Source organism: Raphanus sativus, chromosome 1 (assembly GCF_000801105.2).
Source record: "Raphanus sativus cultivar WK10039 chromosome 1, ASM80110v3, whole genome shotgun sequence".
In the NCBI taxonomy this organism is placed as follows: Eukaryota; Viridiplantae; Streptophyta; class Magnoliopsida; order Brassicales; family Brassicaceae; genus Raphanus; species Raphanus sativus.
This window is the reverse complement of record NC_079511.1, coordinates 6,436,955-6,453,439: the sequence shown is the minus strand read 5'-3', so window position 1 is coordinate 6,453,439 and position 16,485 is coordinate 6,436,955. Positions and strand designations below refer to the sequence as shown.

At 36.3% G+C, this 16,485-nt stretch overlaps 4 protein-coding genes and 1 pseudogene across 5 annotated transcripts; 1 reads left to right on the top strand and 4 right to left on the bottom strand.

Annotated features, from left to right (window-relative positions):
* Window positions 1-1,090: 1,090 nt before the first annotated feature.
* LOC108832823 (ankyrin repeat-containing protein BDA1-like) lies at window positions 1,091-3,077 on the bottom strand. Of its 2 annotated transcripts, XM_057007597.1 has the most exons (3): window positions 2,874-3,077; window positions 2,180-2,765; window positions 1,091-2,031 (listed from the first exon to the last, which is right to left on the bottom strand). In XM_057007597.1, the coding sequence occupies exons 2-3, from the start codon at window positions 2,615-2,617 to the stop codon at window positions 1,294-1,296; spliced, it is 1,176 nt and encodes a 391-aa protein (XP_056863577.1). In that variant the 5' UTR covers window positions 2,618-2,765; window positions 2,874-3,077; the 3' UTR covers window positions 1,091-1,293. The 2 variants fall into 2 exon arrangements, with proteins under 2 accessions (XP_056863577.1, XP_018461773.1); XM_018606271.2 differs by lacking the exon at window positions 2,874-3,077 and having other exon boundaries at window positions 2,180-2,863.
* Window positions 3,078-3,898: 821 nt separating this feature from the next.
* On the bottom strand, window positions 3,899-5,394 carry LOC108832819 (pentatricopeptide repeat-containing protein At1g14470-like; annotated as a pseudogene).
* Window positions 5,395-10,389: 4,995 nt separating this feature from the next.
* On the top strand, window positions 10,390-14,339 carry LOC108807710 (protein STICHEL-like 1). The gene is made up of 6 exons (XM_018579963.2): window positions 10,390-12,331; window positions 12,416-12,635; window positions 12,717-13,145; window positions 13,220-13,733; window positions 13,814-13,895; window positions 13,999-14,339. Exons 1-6 carry the CDS (start codon window positions 10,538-10,540, stop codon window positions 14,080-14,082), a joined length of 3,123 nt encoding a protein of 1,040 aa, XP_018435465.1. The 5' UTR covers window positions 10,390-10,537; the 3' UTR covers window positions 14,083-14,339.
* A 436-nt stretch (window positions 14,340-14,775) lies between these two features.
* Window positions 14,776-15,309, bottom strand: LOC130496306 (uncharacterized). Its single transcript, XM_056988285.1, has one exon. The coding sequence runs from the start codon at window positions 15,307-15,309 to the stop codon at window positions 14,776-14,778; it is 534 nt and encodes a 177-aa protein (XP_056844265.1).
* A 4-nt stretch (window positions 15,310-15,313) lies between these two features.
* On the bottom strand, window positions 15,314-16,414 carry LOC130510913 (uncharacterized). The gene is made up of 2 exons (XM_057007626.1): window positions 16,143-16,414; window positions 15,314-16,003 (listed from the first exon to the last, which is right to left on the bottom strand). The coding sequence occupies exons 1-2, from the start codon at window positions 16,257-16,259 to the stop codon at window positions 15,440-15,442; spliced, it is 681 nt and encodes a 226-aa protein (XP_056863606.1). The 5' UTR covers window positions 16,260-16,414; the 3' UTR covers window positions 15,314-15,439.
* Between the last annotated feature and the right edge of the window lie 71 nt (window positions 16,415-16,485).

Sequence of the window (16,485 nt, the reverse complement as noted above, 5' to 3'; positions counted from 1 at the left end):
ATAATATTAATAAATAAAAAGTTTATTATAATATAAAATTAATGCAAACGAAACATTATACTAATATGAGACTAGAGTTAATACTCTATTAATATAATTCATATAGCTTTGATTATAGTAAAATTATATGGTAAGTGGTTTAAAAATAATATTAATCAACTAAAAAGTTAATTATAATATATGATTAAGAATTCCCTATGTATTATTTGAGAAGTCAATTAAGTGGATTTTGCTTATGTGTTATTCATATGTATATGTGAAATTTATAATTATTTCTTTTAATATGATTGGTTGTTGGTATTTTGAATTTTCATTTATTTAATTAAGTTTTTAAAGAAAACTAGTCTTAGGAATTAACTAATCTAATCTATATTACCAAACAAATAATTTCAAACTATTTATACTGTATTTAATATACATTGTGTATATATGTCCAATGAATCCAACAAATATGTTTTCCAATTTCAAACAAACAATATAATAGTATTTATAGTAATTACTACTCTCTCACAATATCCACATATGTTTTATAAATAATTAGACTTTAAAGATTGAACGAGTTATATTAACACCACATGTGAGAACTTCGATTAAAAAATGTTTTGCATTTAAATCAAATAACAAAGTGAATAAGGTAATGTTATGATTGAAAAATTATAAGATTGATTTTTGGTTCATTTATTACTATTTAGAGAGGGAAATAAATATTTAGCAAAAATATATAAAAAAAATTAGGAAAACTTAGCAAAAAATTTAATAAAAACAGCAAAATAATAACAAAATAATAACAAAAACAAAAAGGTCGAAAAATACGCATAATATAGGTTGAGGAATTTAATGTGATTATTATATATATAATTTTACAATATTTGTTATTACTAAATATTCATTGATCATTTTTTATCAAATTTATGAAAACTTTACTACATTCTATACAAAATATATATTTCATATAATACTTAAATCTGCGAATTCGTGGGCAACCACCTAGTTTATATTAAACTAGGTGTTTTGCCCATACTTGAGGGTTTTAATAATTCTACAAAAGTTTGTAAATTAATATATCACATAAGCAAAATATAGGAGAAGGTGACACATAAACAAATTTATTTTTTAAATAATAGTATAGACAACATATATAACATTGCATACATAAAATTCAATAAACTACAAAACTGAACATTATTGCAAAAAAAAGGGCTAAACAAGGGGCATGACATATGTTTTGACGGTTACATCTTTTACATTCTCTAAATCCTCTCTTCTCCTGTAATAGAAGTGACACATGTTGCATCAATCCTTCCAAAACCAGCTCAATCGGGGATTATGGGCCACATGTGCATGCTCCCGCCAAGTGTAAAAAGATATAAACAAGATATAGAGAGCAACGAGCAGGAAGAAGGCGAAGGTCGCGGAGAGAAACACTAGAGGGTGGGGTGCGATAACTGCCATGGCTAGAGCATAAGAAATGCACAGAGATGTCCCGATCCAAAAGAACCATGCTGTAAACATATTATCAATTGGCATGAGACAAAATGTGTAGATTATAGCGCAGCAGAAGCCTACGGTGTTGGAAACCCAAATAAGGATGAAGAATGTCTGTTTCATCACCACGGAACCCGCATTCGAATCCCCCGATTGATGTACACCTCCGGGAGGCTGGAGGGCAGTCTGGTAAGTGGCTGTTATTATCAAAGTGCATACAATCATGAACACTCCACGAGATTCGTCTGACGTGTTAGTCCTTAGGCGTCTCATGAACGTGGAGCAGAAAGTCCAGAAAGTGAGTGGTGATTTTAAAATCTCAAACCTTTCCTTGGGTCTTGGCAGAGAAGCCGCCGCTTTAAACCCGTTATTTATAGCAAGTTGTTCCAAATCCAAGTCCTCTCCTACGACTCTCGGTCCCTGGCTTCTTAAGTCTCCACCTGCGTCTCTATGTCCTTGGATTCTTAAGATGTCAAGGAAAGTTAAATCATCACCATTTACTCTGTTCCGCTGAACCCATCGACATTCCAATAACAGCTTAGCCATCTGTATATAATGGATCATCATATTAGGAAAGAAGCTTAATGTATAAGAATCTCATGTAGTTCATTCATAGGAAGCGCATCCACTTCACATGGTAGAACGTGTTATATATATATAGTTTTAAATAATAATTGAGGAAAAGAAAACATGCCTGATGATCATTCTTATATGCTGCAAGGTGCAAAGGCGTGTTGTTATTAAAATCCCATTGATTCAAAGCAATATACTCAATGGTGTATGCATCTCTTTGGCTCATTCTCTGGATCCATCCGGTGAGGACTTGAAGAACTTCAAATTTATCATGTAACACAGCAAGATGCAGAGCATTCTGGCGATCTACGGTCTCATCTTGGATACATTCAGGGCAAGTAAGGAGGCACTCTGCCACAAGATCTGCGTTTCCTCTTGACACTAGTAAAAGAAACGGTGTGATGCCATTTCTCCCTTTAACGCGGACAAGGTCTTCATCAAGCCTGCGCATACTGGTAACAAACCCATTGTCATCGTTGTTTGCAGCGAGATGCAATGGACTGTAACCGCTTGTGTTGAGCTTTCTAGCAAAAGATGGCTTAAGATTCAGCATCTCCATGGCAAATTGTATGTTCCCGGAAGCTGCAGCTACGTGGAGTGGAGTGGTCACAAATGGCACTGCATCAATGTTCTCAAGTATGTATGGATTCTCATTAATAAGAGCATACAGCTCATAGATGCTTCCAGATTCAGCTGCTTGTTGAAGTCTTGGATCCATTGGAAATAAAGTTTTAAGGTTTTATAATAGAACTAAGAAAGAGTGATGAAGTTGAATGAGGGAACTTTTATTGATCTATTGTGACCTCGTTACCTACATTTCAGATTTATACACTCTCAAAACAAAAGAATTTGTCGTCCTTGAGCGCGTTAGGAGGAAGCTTCGGAGCAAAAGCACATAAGTGAACTTCCACGCGGAATGAGTTAAAAGACTTTCCTGTAAGGAACAGAGTTAAATTTCACTATAAGAGAAACAAAAAAAAAGACCTTTCGCTAACCACTTTAGAGGGCTAGCTTTGGGGAGGCCGGAGGGGTTACCAGGAAGCTTCAAAGCAAGAACCATTGATTTTTGTCGTCGTGAATGGTTTATTTACGTATGTACACGAGGTGGGTCCTAAAGAGTTTCCTACCACACGCACGCCATTTGAAAAACTCAAATGGGCTAGTGCAGGTCGTCTGTTGTGAGCAAATCCAGCTACCATCGAGTTGAAAACAAAAAGAGATACACATAGGCATTGTAATATTGTATCAAAAAGCAATGTCTTGCTGAGCAAAAATAACCGATTCTAGCTCGTTGTAAATTCTCCTAGCAGATAGAATATCTCCTTACTATACAAATATTTCAAAAAATAAGAGAAGTAATTACCAGATACGATGGGCCATTTGCAGATTCAAGAAGTAGAAGAGAAAGGGCCTGAAAGAGTGAAGGCCGAAGGCTGGCCCAAGAATGTTGGAGCTCAAAGTTATGTCTCTAGAAGAATAATGACGTGTGTTGAGAAACATGGTCTGTTGGTGACTCAGAGGAGGTGTGACGAGATGTTATCTTTACTATAAGTAGAACCATAAAATGTTGAGGATATGTATCAAGTTGTTTGATCATCATGTCATGGGGTGGTTGAGAGACTCCTGAGAAAACATCTCTAATTTTTACTTTTTCTTTATCATTTCAGTAATCAAACATCATCAGTTCTTCATTCTATTCCTCTATTCTACAAGTTTGGATACGCAAACCGTATCAGACACAGCTGAGGGTTTACGTACTCCGAACTGAAGTCAGCATAAAACCTCAAGAAACGAAGACCCACATCGAATGGCCAAAGAGATCTGTAAGACAACATAAAGATGAGGCAGATCAAAATTCTAAAGAAAACCATACAGTATATTCTACAGTCATATCAGATATCCACATAAACGCATTATTCTGAAAATGATTTTGCATACTAGAAAATGACCCATATACAATCTTCTTATTTACAGTACATTTAAAGTTGCAAATGGAGGTTCTCTTTGCCTTCACAAAGTCTTTCTCTGTTTCAGCAAAGTAGCAAATGCTCAACCTGGGACGGCTGACGAGACGCCACTGCCTCCCTATAATTCAGATTTTCAACTCCGTCTCCATTAGCTGCAAAAGCTGAGATTAACGTATTATAAGAGACAATATCTCTTCCGTTCATTTCTTCCAAGAAAGACCGTTTTGCTTCCCTCAGGTTTCCACACCTTTCGAGCATGAAGATCAACGACCTGTATCCTGAAACGCTAAGCTTCATCTGGTTCTAGCAATGTAATCCACAATCCAATCACCTAATTCTATATTCTCCATATGTGCACAAGCAGAGAGCGCACCCATCTATCGTCACTTCATCCGGTTTGAGATCTCAAGAATCAATCATCTCTTTGAAAAACTCAATGACTAGTGCAGGTTGTCTGTCTGTTATGAGCAAAACCAGCTATCATCGAGTTCCAAGAAACAACATTCCGCTCAGGCATTGCATCAAAAAGCTGCACAGCCGAACTCAAATCTCCCATTCTAGTATATCCAGAAATCATAGCGTTCCAAGTGACAAGATTCCTCTCCGCGCCTAACTCGTTAAAAATCCTCCTAGCAGATAGAGTATATCTTTGCACTTAGCATGCAAATCAAGCAAAGCCGTCTTCACAAAGCAATTCAAACGGACTCTCTTCCCACCAATCAGTTTCACCAGTGAATGATCCAGGGAAAGATCACCACGTGAAGAACACGCTGAGATAGCAGTGACCCATGTTGTCTCATTTGGCCTGATTCCAAGTCTCAACAAATCATTTAACAGCCTCAGAGCCTCCTCCGTAAACCATCACATTCCAATCAGAAACCTTTCTCTGGGTAATTGCATCGAACACTTTGCGTGCACTCTCCACTGACCCATACTTCACATACATATCCCCATTATCACGTTCCGTACATAAGGGCCCATCAACAATCCCAACTTCTCTACAAGAGCGTGAAACAACACACCAAATTTCCCAGTCGATTTGATCAACCCGGGGAAAGAAAAAGCGTCTGGCATGATCCCGCAACGAGACCTTTGCTCGTAGAGACGAAGAGCATCCATTCGCCATATCCATCTGCGAAAAGTATCTAAACATCGAATTGACGACGATGACATTGGGGAACGCCACTGAACGAACAACGAGCGGCGCGTGCAGGAGGCGATGAGACGCGAGGCCCGATAGCTTTGTCGATGGAGGGAGTTGGAGACGAAGAGCTGAGCATGGATTTGGTTTAATTGAGTGGATGTTGTTAGAGCTTGTGAAGCTTTGGCGGCAAGAGACGCAGTGATCTCTCCAGACATATATATTAGCTTCCCGCTCTTTCGTATCTGTTTTCAAATTCAGTGGAGAAGTTAAGTTATATATAGAAGGAATTTGAGAGCCCAAAAAGGCCCATTACTTGGACAATAAGCCCATCATATGTACCGAAACTATTTCTTTCAAGTCAACTAATTCAACTTATAGACGACGATTTAATATGTAACACTAAACACGGTGGAACTTTCAAAACTTATGCAGTACTAAATGTTAAAGAAAACATTTACGGTCATCGATTATGATTGTAAATGTATGGACATCCGGAAAGGAGCATCTAAAGATCTATCCCGACCAGATTAGTCAGTCTCTTGTCTTGATTCTTCCTTGGGTATTGAATAAGGTTGTAACATAAAGACAACGTTTGCTTGTTGTTTTTCCTTCTATAATTTACTAATCAATTTAGAAGGCTAATAAAACTAATTTTGAGGGGCCATAAAAAAAATTCGGAAATAGACAAAATAGCGTCATGTGCATTTCGTCGTTAATTTGTTATTAGGTAATAACCCGTGCCTTGCACGGGATGAGATTATTGATTTTGTTATGTTTTTAATAAGTATGGGCATTCAGGTATATCCTGGTCGGTTCTTTCGGATATCGGGTTTTTCGAGTTTGTAAATTAAGTTTTGTTTGGGTATTACAAAATTCTGAGTCAGGTTCTTCCGGGTTCGGGTGGGTTCGATTTTGATGTAAAAACCTCCAAAATAACTGAATTACTAAAATATCTGAAACATGTTTGGATAATAGTATCCAAAGTAACCATATTATCCTATTCGGTTCAGATATTTCGTATCCAAACAACTCAAAGGAACCAAAAATAACTAAAATTATTCATTAGTCACGGTTTTTTGAGTATTTTTATCCAAACTATCACATTTTATCCGAAAATACACAAAATATAATTAATATATTTATTTTTAATCATAATTTTAGTTTTTAAAATGATTATAAATAATATTTTTAAATATATATTTACATTTTGGATATTTTCAGATACTCATTCGGTTCTCGGTTCAGATCAGGTTGAGTACCGATTCTTCGGATACATCAGTTTAGGATCCATTTGGTTATTTATCCCAAGTCTGATCGAGGTCAGGACCCTGATTTTCGGCCGGTTCTTCAGTTTCATATATTTTTCACAGCCCTGCTTTTTAAGATAAAAAGACATTATGTTTGTTTAATCTGGATATTCATTCGGTATTACGTTATTTTTTCTAACCTACTAAAATATAAATAACATTCTAAATCCGTATTTATTTTGTTTTGTTCGGTTGAAATGATCGAGTTTTTCAATTTTCGGTGATAAACCTAAAACTATTATGTTTGTTTGGTTTCATGTAATATGAATTTTTGATAGTTCTTATGACGAACCAATGGTTTCATTTTTTAATTTTAAAATGCTTGCAAAATAAAATAAAATCTAAATAATAGTTTAAGAAAAAGGACATCCAATATTATTTGTATTGTTTGTACAAACAATGTTGGTGATATTTTAAGATTATGTATTTTATATAAGATAATCTAATATTATTTGTGTTGTTTGAACTTTCATATATGTTAGACATAATATAAAAAATTGTATATTTATATTCCTAGAAATTAGTTTTTGTTGAGTTTAATAATTTATAATTCTTTAGTAAATTTGCCTGAAAATTCATAGGCAAATTTTGTATTACCTTACTCAACCGACTACATTCAATATCTTCTATATTCATTTTATGTTTGAATATGATTTAGTAACTTATATAAACTTCCTACTCAGGCTAAAAATCATTCTAATTAATTAACTAAATATTTGTTTAATATTATTAACATACATTTCAAAAAGACAACTATAAATATATTTCAAATTGGTTTAGACTAAATCAATTTTGTACTTTGGTTTAGACTAATTCATTTTTGACTTTATTATATGGTTTGGATTATATAGATATATAGTCACTAAGTCAAAATTCACCCGTTCGTCAAAAACATGCACCTCTTTTCTAATTTTTAATAATATTTAAAAATGATTTTCCAAAATGATTAAAAAGAAAAAAATAGGTAACATCCAACCACCCATCGACTTATTTGATTATTATGAACTTATTAATATATCTAAGTTTTTTAAACTTATAAAGAAAACGTAAAAAAACATCCAAACAACCATGCATGTAAAGCTTAAGCAAAAAAAAAAAACCATGATGCATACGTCAACAATGTTGCAACACTTGAAGGTTCGTTTTGCTAGATCTCTCTGTAACTCATTCACATCTTTTGTTAATACATTATTTATATTTTGCATTCTTGCTCCTTGTCTCTGCAACTTACCACTTTTGCTTAGTCGTATTTTACCTTTTGTCTTCTCTGAAACCTGAGTCTAGCATTTGTTTGTTTGAGTTATGGATCTAGCTTCAATGTTTTTACTTCTGCAACTATGTTTCTTGATTAACTTAGGAAAGAAAGTAAGAGAAGTATGTATAAGCAATCTGTAACTCAGAAGTAAATTACGTTAAAGTTCCGACCGTGTTAAAGACGTTCAATTGTTGAGGGATCATCAGAAAACTGAAACGGGAAGTCTGTGTGGCTTTTTCAGATGTCGTATTTTCGGTTTGGTTAAAGGATCCAAAACGACTTGTCTTTTCTTGTCTTATGGATTGTGGGATGTCGTGCAATGCAATAGAAAAATTCTGTAACTCCAAAAGGATACAAAAATTGTGTCTAAATGTTACATACATGTCATAAATTTGAATTGCAAAAACCAAAAGGAGGATAACTTATACCCCTAACGATCTTTCTATGTATCTTCGACTTTTCGCCATATGACCGTATGACCAGAAACACATCTCATATTAAACATGTATGTCTCAGTAATTCTCTTATACAATACAATAAACGTATGCCATCGTAATAAAAAACCCAAACACAATCGTTAGAGGTTTATATTAGATAAACATTCAATCTAGAAAGCCAAAAGAAGTTCATAATGTAAGAGAATTATGAATGGCATACGTTTTTGTATAGTATAAGAGAATTACAACATCACGCTCGATGTAGTATATAGCTTCTTTTGGTAGTTTAGAGTTTCTAACATGTCATTTTCTTTAACTCTGTCAAAACGACTCGTGTATATAGGAAGCGATGTAGTATATAGCTTCTTTTGGTAGTTTGAATTCGACGGCGCGAAGACGATGAACCAAGTGAAGAGTCGTCTCCTTCTGGATGTTGTAATCGCAAGCGCGCGACCATACTCGAACTGTTTCCCAACGTTATGCAAAACGAATGTAAACAGAAACAGTTCGAGATGAAAAAAAATTGTTATGTTTTTTGTCATGGAAGCAAATAAGGAAAGAAACCAAAGAATTAAATGATCCGTTTTTCTTAAAATCGCTCACAGAGTGACACGTGGAATGGAGCCTTCTCATGCATTCTCACCAAAATCGTTTAAGAAAAGCCTTAAAAATGCTTCTCCTTTAATATATAGGGGATTGCTCATATGGATGCATAATTCAAAGAACACAAACTATAAGCAGCCAAGAGAATTGTCATATGCATGATGTTGATAGCTAATGCATATTTGTGTGAGTATAACTAACGTGGCCACAGAAAAAAAACAAATCAATCTGTCTTGGAATATAACTCCGGTCTATGTGAAAATCAAAGTATTAAAATACCTATAGTTCTTTATGATAATATCTCATTTCGCCGGTATCTGTTTATAGTTAGCACTAATTAAAATGAATGTGGAGCACTGAAGTTGATATATGTCCAATATATATTTTACATAGGTACATTTATATAGGACGGTGATCTCTTTAAGTTTGTGTGTATGGTATATATATGTACATGTGATCCTTGTATAGTCTTGTGGTTGTGTGTAACTTGTAAGAGCACCCGCAACAGAGTATCACGGTTGGCTCGATAACCTATGTATTCTTTATATTATTTTATTATTATTTCTTTAGCTTTAAAAAAAAAAAAAAGAGAGAGGGCCAATCAGAGGCTTTGCAGCCTGCGCACAGTGACGTTCCGACCGAAACATTGATCCTTAGCTAAAGACTCCAAGACACTTTATTGGCACAAAAACCAAAAAATATAGGACCCACATCATTTTATAATATTCTTTTTGAGCTAAGGATTCAGCTATCATCCCGCGTTGCGGGTGCTCTAAGTCTATATAATTATTTTACCAAAAGAAAGTCTACATAAATTAGTGTTGTAATAATTTGGTTAAGTACATATTTGGGGTTTTATGGTGGCCATATGATGGGTCACATGATTAGTTGAGTGTGTTAAAGAGTAGCTACATTAAGATGGCTTACAATGGCAAATAAAATTAAAAGAAAGCAAATTGGCAGTAAGAAAATAGGCATGTGATGTTCTAGTCGTTTTCGTTCGACACTTTAAAACAACCTAGCAAAGACATATGACATATGAGACATCTCAAGAGCGAAGGTATTACTATTAGTGAAAGAACAGAAATATTAATTAATGGTTATATATGTAGTTCTACGACAAAGGCGGAAACGAGATATGTTTCGTATAATCACAACATGAATATCAATCTGAAAATTAAGAAATGGTCTCAGATTAATAGACATGTAAATGTCAGGAATCTGTAACATGTTACTATAATCAATCATAGTTTTTAGACAACATTTATTTAGTAAATTAGTATAGGCCACGCTGCAGGAAGATTTAATAGTATGTACTAGCTCTGGCCTGTTATATAACAAAAAAGAACAGACACCAAAAATGGCATTAAAATAAAAAATAAAAAAAAAATGATGCAAGAGTCAAGAAGACAGAGAAGAAACGTGAGGAGTGGATCTGACAAGAAGAGCCTCAGTAAAGGAGGAATCCCGAGCGTCACCGCTCCTCCCGACCCAACTTTCACTTTTTCACATTTCTTTTCTTTTCGTGTCCTTTTCTATTTTTTCATTTAATTCATTTAAAATAAATAATTAAAATCATCATCCACCAGTCATCAACACCGTGATTTTTTTTTTTTTTTGAATTTTTCCTCAACAATCGCTTTCTTCATCCCATCGCTCTCAACAGACAGACAGACCTCAGTAGTCTCTCAACAGAGATTCTTTTTCTTCATTCTTCTTCTTCTTTTCAAACTTTGAACAAAGTCTGAAGAGTTAAGCTCTGAAGAATGTCGGGTCTAAAGATATCGGATCCGAGCAAATTGCATCTGAAGAGAGAGCTGACTCAAATAAGGAAAGTTTCCAAGTGCTTACGCGATCCCGGAACCTCATCCTCCTGGAAATCCCCTCTCACTTCCTCCAGATCCGTCCCAGTCGACGAGCTTCCTTCGAGCAACAACAACGTCCAGCTTCTCAATCAGTTGGATTCACAGTTCCGAGCTGAGAGTAGTCGAGGCAAGGAGAAGGAGAAGAAGGTCTTCTTGTATAACTGGAAGTCTCAGAAAACTTCTAGCGACAAGAACAGCGAATATGACGACGACGATGATGATGATGTGAGTGATGCGAGGAACAACGGTGGAGCTTCCATGATGTTCATGTCTAGAAACAGCGGTTTAACCAAGAAGAAGCGTAGGTTCTTGTCTCGATATCATCATCAAGCTAAAGAAGCAACATCAGGTGAAGAAGAAACAGAGGATTTTAGCAATTCAGAGAGTCTCGGCAACAACATCGCTCAACAAATCTTGAAGCTTAAGCACAACAAGAACTGCTGGTCACGCTCTTCTTCTTATAAGTTCTTGAGAGCTACAAGCAAGAGAGACGACTCTTCTTATACCTGTAACAGCACGCCTGCATTGTCCACCACCTCGTACAACAACCTGTACGCTATACGTAGCCCCAGCACGGTTGGATCTTTGGATGATGATGATAACAACTTGGATGTTACAGGGAGACAAGGCTGTGGCATTCCTTTTTACAGAGCCAAGAGGAATCTGAAACATAGAGGTGGATGTAGGAGTTGTTGTTCACCTTCGTTTTCTGATACTCTTAGAAGGAAAGGAAGTAGCATCTTATGTGGTGGGAGTCAGTACCGTAGACATTCTTCTGGGAGATGTAATAAGCTGAGTGTTGTACCTTTGCTTAAATATGGTGGTGATAGTAGAGGAGGTTCTTCTTTAGGGATTGATGATGATGATCTCTCAACTGAGTTCGGAGAGATTGATTTAGAGTCTCAAAGTAGGTTAGATGGGGGAAGATGGTCTACTAGTTGCAGGAGTCAAGAAGAAGGAAGCACACCGGAAAATATGCAGAGTTTGAGTAATAAGTACAGACCGATGTTCTTTGATGAGCTCGTTGGTCAGAGTGTAGGTGTTCAGTCGTTAGTGAACGGTTTGAAGAAGGGTAGGGTTGCTAGTGTTTATCTCTTCCAAGGTCCTAGAGGAACTGGGAAGACATCTGCAGCGAGGATCTTCTCGGCGGCCTTGAACTGCGATGCGGTGGCTGAAGAAATGAAGCCTTGTGGGTACTGTAAAGAGTGTAGTGAGTTCATGGCAGGGAAGAGTAGGGATTTGTTGGAGCTTGATGCTGCTAAGGAGAATGGAGGTGAGAGAGTTAGGTACGTTTTGAGAAAGCTGATGAGTTTGGTTCCGCAGAGTTCGCCAAGATACAAGGTCTTTGTGATTGATGAGTGTCACTTGCTGCCACCTAAGACTTGGTTATTGTTACTCAAGTTTCTTGAGAAGCCTCTGCAGAGAGTCGTCTTCATATGTGTGACGAGTGAACTTGGCAACGTTCCTAGGACGATTCAGTCGAGGTGCCAGAAGTTACTCTTCAACAAACTCAAGGATGGTGACATTGTTGTGAGGTTAAGGAAGATTGCTTCAGATGAAAGTCTTGATGTGGAATCTCAGGCGTTGAACCTGATTGCTTTGAATGCTGATGGCTCACTTAGAGATGCTGAAACCATGTTGGATCAGCTGAGTCTGATGGGGAAGAGAATCACTGTTGATCTTGTAAACGAGCTAGTAAGTTTTTTTTTGGTGTTTGTTTGCATTTGGTAGCATTAGACCAATTGGTAATGTGAATGTGAGTGCTGGTGTTTGTGGCAGGTGGGTGTTGTGTCTGATGATAAGTTGCTTGAACTCTTGGAGTTAGCGTTATCTTCTGACACGGCAGAGACGGTGAAGAAAGCTAGAGAGTTACTGGACTTAGGAGCTGACCCAATTCTCATGATGTCTCAACTAGCCAGCCTTATCATGGATATCATTGCTGGAGCATACAAGGCCTTGGATGAAAAATACAGTGACGCCTTCCTTGATGGACGCAACTGTGAGTTTCTAGAATGAAACTGCACAAAGAATATTGTTTAGCTTACTGATGCCTTTTTGGTCCAATCTTGTTTTTTTGTAGTGAGTGAAGCTGAAATGGAGAGGCTAAAGCATGCTTTGAAGATTCTATCTGAGGCTGAGAAGCAGCTTCGAGTTACTACTGATCGTTCAACATGGTTCATAGCCACCTTGCTGCAGCTTGGTTTGATGATGCCTTCTCCCGGGACCACGCACACTACTAGTAGCAGTAGAAAGCAAAGCTCTGTAGCAACTGAAGAAAACCGGTCAAGCATTTCAAGAGAAGTTGTTGCTTACAAACATAAATCAAGTCTTCAATGTAGTAACTCAGCATCCCCAACATCATCATCCAGCGAAGTTATAGAGAATGACGCATCCATTTCAGAAAAACTAAATGATATCTGGATGAAGTGTGTAGATAAATGCCATTCAAAGACATTGAAGCAGCTGCTATATTCTCATGGGAAGCTTTTATCTATCAGTGAAGTTAAAGGTAAAGTCTAAAACTCCTTTTAATCACTTGTAATACTTCAGGCACTTGTAATACTAATAGAATCATGTTTGCAGGTACTCTAGTTGCTTATATTGCATTTGGAGACAGGGAGATCAAACTGAGAGCTGAAGGGTTCGTAAGAAGTATCACAAATATGATTGAGACTGTACTAAGGAGAAACGTAGAGGTGAGGATGATCCTCTTGTCTGAAACTGAGTTACTCAGCTCCAAGCAGACAAGAGATGCAGCTAGTTCAGATACTGAAAGTGGGCATGAGGTTCCAATGAAAAGGATTGAAATTATCATCCAAGAACAGAGATTAGAGACTGAACGCCTACAGAGGACTCCTGGTTCACAAGGACGGTTAAAACCTGAGAGGAATCAAGTTTCACCTCAAGAAGACACCAGTTGTCATCATCACCAACCAAACATTGGTTCTGCAGTTCCTTCTGGACTGAACAATGAAGTTTTGAAGATTTGCAAAATGGATGAGATTCAGGAGAATAAGACCTGTAAAAGAATGGAGCATTGTCCTGTTTCACCGAGTCTACTCCACGATAGTAATTTCACAAACAACAAAGACAATCTGTAAGTAAATCTTGAATCAGTGAAAGTAAAAAGATGTGATTCTTTCATAACAAACAACTGTCTTGATTGGTTTTGTGTAGAGGATATGAGTCAGGATCAGGAAGAGGAGTTTGTAGTCTGCTTTTTTGTTGGAAAACACAGAAGTCTCCAAGAAGAAACAAGGTGAGTGAGTTCATCGATAAGATGTTACTTTAGTGGTTAAGTAAAACGAAACATTTTTCTTTTTTTTTTTGTTTGCTTGACGTTATTGAATGTTTGATTATAGATCAAAGGGACTTCTGTGCGACCACGAAGGAGTCGAAAGAGAAGATTCTTGTTGTTCAGTGGGTGTGCTAAGACAAGGAAGTGAGAAAGGTTACCGTGTGGAAGAAGAAAAAATTCAAGAGCCAATAAGTCTCACCTCTCAAAGTTCACAAAATCACCCTGGTTTAATCCGTTTTATTTTAACTGTATTATAATTATTTTTATGAAAATAATAGGAGAATTACAGTAATTGAATTTGAAAGCAAATAATGAAAAACTATAAGATATGTATCCAATTTTAAAAGGAACTTTGTAAGAATATTTTAAGACTTAAACATTGAATACCATCGAGATTAGTTTTAATCTTTTTTTTTTGTTTAACACGATGACATCACTATGCCATTGTCCCCTGAACTAGAAAGGCCCTGTTCGTTTCGAAGTCGCTAGCGTCAGCGACCAGAGTCAGCGACCAGCGTCAGCGACTTGATGTCGCTGTATGTTGTTCGTTTGAAGGTCGCGCGACTGATCGCAGCGGTTGTCGCTCCGTTGTTCGTTTGTAAGTCGCGAGGTTGAACGCAGCGGTTGTCGCTCCATTGTTCGTTTCAATGTCGCTGGCGACCAAATATTTACATTTAGCTTATTAATTCTATTATTTTTACAAAAATATGATTTTAAGAATTATTTTTAACTTATTCATATCTTGTAATATAAAAACTATATCAACAAACAAAACATAAATAAATGTTTAAAAACAAAAGTCAAATGTTTTAAGATTAATAATAAACTCAAATCAAATAAACTAATAAGGTAATCGATATCCTCTACTCAATTCACTAGTAATATGATCACGTAAATCTTCCATGACTCTGTCACCAGTCGGATTATATGGAATATGTCCATCATAACCATCACCATCATCTTCTTCTTCTTCTTCATCATCTTCAACTTCATTATCACCATGAGCATGATATTCTTCTCTTCCCTGCCAATGCACAAAATCATTATCTTCTCGATGTGAATCACGTATGAAGTTGTGTAGAGCCATTGTTGCCGTCACTAGCTTCATCCATTTGATCAAACCATATTTAGGATGCCCACGGTCAAGAATTCTCCATTTTGCTTTCCACACTCCAAATGTCCGCTCAATCACTGATCGTAAGCTTGAATGTCTCCGGTTGAACACTTCTCGAGTGTTCGTTGGTGGTCCTCCTCTGTTGAACTGATCAAGATGATACCGAACTCTACGATACGGACCAAGATACCCTGTTCTTGTAGGATATCCAGCATCAACCACATAATACTTTCCAGCATCAAAAATTGAAACAAAAGTCATAAGCTTAAAAGAAACACTACAATCTGAATAATATTAAAACAGTCTTACTAAAAAGTCATACGCTTAAACACTACAATCTGAGTCATATTAAAACATTCTTACTAACAAAAGTCATAGGCTTAAAAAGAAACTACAATCCTTCATACATCTTAACTCCAATCATATTCTCAAGATAGCTAATCTTATCATCATCACTAGGGAAAGACATAAAAGCCATTCTGTTTCCTTCATTAGCTTTGAGATGGTTAAGTGCACCAATGTGAAATGGTGACCACATTATTACTCCAGGCAGCTTATAAAGTATCTCCAACACTGAGTCTATACGGAATTTGCGATCCTGCTGCAACAACACACGATCCTCTGCCATTATCTCCACCATCTTCTCAGCTATCTTATTTTTTTCAGCCAGAATTGCATTCCGTACAACATAAGGCTCTTGATCAACTTCCTTACGCTTTCTTTTTGACTTTGAACATCCAGCACTACTGGTTCCTTCTCTTGGTGGTGGCATATCAGTGTCAACTGAATCAGACTCATCATCCTTCTCTGCATCTGCTCTAGAATCTAAGCTAGTTTCTCCTTGCTGAGCACACCACCCCTCTGCTCCAGTTACAGTAACAGCACCAAACTCTGCTTCAAATACATCCATGTTTGGAGGCACTTTGATCTTATACTTTCTTGCACCTTGCCATTCCTGTTTAAGAAAAAAAAACTTAGTATATTTGAAACATACAAGTATACATATATGTCGCAAAGAGCTACAAATAAAATAAAAAAACTTAGTGATTGCTGCTATAGAAGAAAAATCTTCAAGTAAAATAAAAGTTACTTACCGCAATGCGTTGATCTTCTTGCCTTGTATAGTTGTGATTTATGTTGAAACCTGAGAAGTGAAACAAATGCAAGTTAATAATTACTCTTTTTAATTCAAAGTCAGCGAGAATATACATGTATTAGCGGTGACATTAAGAAAGCAAAACTGAAACATAACTCTTAAGCATGTTAAAAAAAAAAACTCTTAAGCATGTTCAAAAAAAAAAATTCTTAAGCTACGTGAAAGAACTAACCCACATGCCAACCAGGTTCTTTAGAATCAGATAGCAAAATGCCATTAATCTACTTGTTTCAACCAAAGCAATACTAATCTGATATGTGAATGAAGTAATGAAGCTATAA